The 4,102-nt window shown below is 40.6% G+C and overlaps 1 protein-coding gene across 3 annotated transcripts in view; it reads right to left on the reverse strand.

The window, feature by feature from the left end:
* Window positions 1-2,217: 2,217 nt before the first annotated feature.
* Window positions 2,218-4,102, reverse strand: part of lars2 (leucyl-tRNA synthetase 2, mitochondrial) — a gene marked incomplete at its 5' end in the record, with an annotated part of 62,576 nt that continues 60,691 nt past the window's right edge. For all 3 annotated transcript variants that reach the window (XM_014022911.1, XM_014022912.1, XM_014022910.1), the window contains 2 exon segments: window positions 2,218-2,565; window positions 3,884-4,008. In XM_014022911.1, the coding sequence (XP_013878365.1) occupies window positions 2,386-2,565; window positions 3,884-4,008 (305 nt within the window).

The raw sequence follows: 4,102 nt of genomic DNA on the forward strand, positions 1-4,102 counted from the left end.
CATTAGAGAAGAACCCGTCCATAAGACCTATACAATTTTTTTCTTTTTGATTTTTTACCTGGATTACTGATATGCATCAGGACTCTTTAAATGTTATTAATCAATGTTAATGTTAACAGCTGAGGGTTAATGCTGTCACACATTTTGTTAATATGTGTGTCACTTATTATCCACTAGGTGAAAATATATGAACTCAAATAGGACTGTGGAATGTCATTTATAAATCTGAAGAGAACAACATGGCATGTCTGTTGAAGAACGTTCATGGGTTGACTAGGTTATTTTAGTGCTGTAGAATTAGCTTTTGCTAAAAGTTTCAGTGCATTAGTGCTTTAGAATTAGGGGGCCTAAATATTTGAGTTAGTGTTTTAGGGCTAGTGGAACTAATTTTTAGATTAGTGCTGCCCACCACTGGTTACAACAAAGAAATAATCTACCAAACACTGATTTCCTTACTTTTTGTGAGAAGTATAGAAGAAAACACTGAAAACTTGAATTGTACATTGTGCAATCCAGATAACAACTTCCTTGAACATTAATATCAAAAAAGTGCGAACGGTTTGTAAAAYATATAAAAAATGAACCCAGGATGCAATAATTTCCTAATCTCCTAAAACTCAAATGTTTACTTTGTTCCACTATGAATAAGATATCAAATGTTTAAACTATTTTTTTTTACATATTTTAGAGAAAAAAAGGAACTTTTAATTTGATGTCTGCCCATGCCRTATGCACTTATAAAGCCCTACACCATCAGCGAGGCATGCTTTATGATCTCTCTCTCTCTTTAAGTAAAAAAGATAACTCAAATTTGCATTTGTCTGACCAGAGAACAATTATGCACTTTGCCCCAGTCCTATTTAAATTAGCTTAGCCCAGATAAGACAGTGATGTTTACATGTGGCTTCTTATTTACGTGATAGAGCTTTAATCAGGATTTGTGGAAGGCACAGTGAGCTGTGTTAAACAGATGATATTTTATGGAAGTGTTCCAGAGCCCATATAGACATGGATATAACAGAATCAGGTTTTAATGCTGGGCTGCCTGAAGATCTTGAGCGTCCAACACTGACTTTATGTTTTTGGCACAGTTTCTCCTGATCCTTGAAATCTTTTATTGATATGATTTGTAGATGGTGACCAATTCAAAGTCTTGTCAGCTTTTATTTTGAAATTATTCCACTAGATTTAGAACCTCGGCCCATCTTTACTTCTGAGAGATTCAGCCTCTCTAAAATTCTCTTTTTACATTCGGTCCTCTTCATGACTCGTTGCCAGTTAACGTGACGCTTTCACAGTTTTTTTGTTGCCTTATTCGGTTTCCTTATTTTTCACCAACGTTGGTACAATTTCTTAGCTCAAACATTTGATGTTTATTATGTTCAATTATGAATAAAATGTGAGTTTATGAGATTTGTAAATCATTGAATTCTGTTTTTATTTACATCTGACACAAAATTCCAACTTGTAGGTTTTTTTTTAATTGGCGTTAGACGTGGGCTTATTTTACACCAAAAATACCTTTTCAAAAATCTAGGTTTAATCACAGTTGTGTGCACAGGAAGTTGTAATGAACTAATCCTTGTACAATATCAGATGACTGCTTACTCACGCAGGCTTTAAACACAGGCCAGTGGGTGAGCGCACAGATACATTTCAGCGCCTCCGGCCTGTGGGTTCTGACACAAATGGCCAAATCGTGTTTGGCACAGTGTGGAGAAACAGAGCCGGTGACCAGGCGCTGCTRGCCATGAGGCACAGTGCAGCTACTGACACTCAAGATGTGGCGGCGAATTAAAAAAAAAAAAAGAGAAAAATCCCCAACCACGTGAGGATCTCGTTACCTCCACCTGATCTTTAGATGGTAATAAGAAAAAAGACTGAACAAAGAGATCTAACCTACAAAAGAGATGCTCTTATGTAGGTTAGGGGTCTTCTGAGCGGATAGATCAATGGCACACAGGGGGGGTGAAGTTGTGGTTGTATGTTCAGGACAGGAAAGTTGGTGGTGCAGATCACCTCTGTCTTGGGACTATTTGAACATGATGTCATTTTGGATTTATCAGACGGTGGTTTCCCAGAGGTTTCTTCTTGACTGTCATTAGATGAACTGTAAATTTAATGAATTTGAATTGTGTTTATAAATGTTTTAAAATGTGTTGGACATTCAAGTTATCTGCACAAACTGAATCAATGTTTATATGGACTAGAGGCAGCTTTCTTGTTGTATCTTTTATTAAAAAAAAGAAATGTTTAAATAAAACATCTTTAGAGACAATTATTCTGGATCATGACAACCCGATATTCACTCTCCGTTATGATGTTAAAACGTCCACATCATTTGTGCTGAGTGTGCATTTTTTTAAAAAAGGAACCGCCCAAACGTCACTCATCGACGAGGAAGTTCATGAGGGCAGTCCTGGGGGAGAGGATGGCTCGCTTGATGTTGCGCTCGMTCAGCAGCTTCTGTCCGATGGGACTGTCCAGAACCAGCTGCTGGACCAGGCTGGAGTCTTTGGACACACGCACGGGGATCGTCACTTTCCCGCACGGCTTGTTGTTGATCTGAGGGCAGGAGACAGAAAACGAGACTGAGATGGGTGTCTGCTTTTTCGTTCTGTGAAGCTGGACCCAAACTTTCTCCTGCCAAAATAAAAGTCCCAAAAATATCGGGCCCCACCTCTCCGCCTACATCTCCAGAAGACGCTTTTTAAACACATAGTTAGTGGTAGGTATTGGAAGGGCACTGAGCCGTGTAGGTTTAGAGACAAGTGTGTGCATGTGCATGGTGAATGTGCTCACATCTCTGGATGTGGTTACAAATTAATGTGTGTGTGTGTGTGTGTGTGTGTGTGTGTGTGTGTGTGTGTGTGATTGTGTGTGTGAGGCCACTCAGCTCAGCCTTGGCCTCCCATTCTGGGACAAACCCAGGACCATGATTTGGGGGAAAAAAGAGGGCATGAGGCCACAACAGACGGCTCAGTCCAAAGGAAAACCAACCTCATCATCCATGAGCGCTGGGAGCCCAGAAATGTGTGTGTGTGTGTGTGTGTGTGTGTGTGTGTGTGTGTGTGTGTGTGTGTGTGTGTGTGTGTGTGTGTGTACTTATAAAGCTGTGGTTGTGAGGACCGGTTTGATGTCTGGACTCATGCAGGACCGTTTGGGAACAGGGAGTAAACTTAAAATGTTTCAATTCCTCAGACCCATTCAGAGCAAAGCTTAACAAGAAAATGTGTTTTTAGAATAAAAACCTGTTCATGTTTAGGATTGTGTTTTGATATAGTAAACAGGTGGCTGTCAGATAACTTGTTGCTGATAACTTGGACAAGACAGAGGCTCTGATTCTGGACCCAGGAAATAAGATTGTGTTGATAAAACAGCATCTGGGCTCTCTACGTCCAGCTGTTTGTCAGGATCTCCAAAACCTGGGAGGTACTTTTGATTCAGTCATGTTGCTGGTAAAACACATAATTAGGTTGTTACATGCTTCTTTCAACTACGTAATAGTTCTAAACTACGATCTCTACTGTCTGCCTCTGACTTGGAAACGGTTATTCATGCTTTCGTTTCGCGCCATCTGGATTAAYGTAATAGTTTGAATTAAAAGCAGCTGAGTCGTCTTCAGCTTGTCCAGAACTCTGCAGCCAGGCTTTTATCTCTAAATTCAGTCACATTACCCYGATCTTTTCTGAACTTCAGTGGTTACCTGTTCATTTTAGGATTCGGTTTAAAATATTGGTCCTTACTTTTAGAGCTCTAAAAGGTCAGGCACCTGCCTATATTTGGGACATGCTCTCTGCTCTTTTCTTCTAGCTTTTGGAAACGTGTTCAAATCTGCCTGTACTGAGTGAGTCATCAGAGTGTTCATAAGTGATGAACCTACCAGCACAGACAGCTCCACAAACTCAGGCTCCAGAAACTGGGCATCCACAGCTGGCCAGGGCTGCTGCAAGACGTCTCCTCCTTGCAGGAGGAGGGGGCTGAGGGGGTTCTTCACCGCACAAAGACCTGGAGAAACCAGCAAGAAAACCTGCCGTCAAATTAAACATGATAGAAATGCTTAAACACTTAAATATGTCTGTGTGTGTGTGTGCGCGCGCGC

Source organism: Austrofundulus limnaeus, unplaced genomic scaffold, assembly GCF_001266775.1.
Source record: "Austrofundulus limnaeus strain Quisiro unplaced genomic scaffold, Austrofundulus_limnaeus-1.0 Scaffold348, whole genome shotgun sequence".
Taxonomy (NCBI): domain Eukaryota; kingdom Metazoa; phylum Chordata; class Actinopteri; order Cyprinodontiformes; family Rivulidae; genus Austrofundulus; species Austrofundulus limnaeus.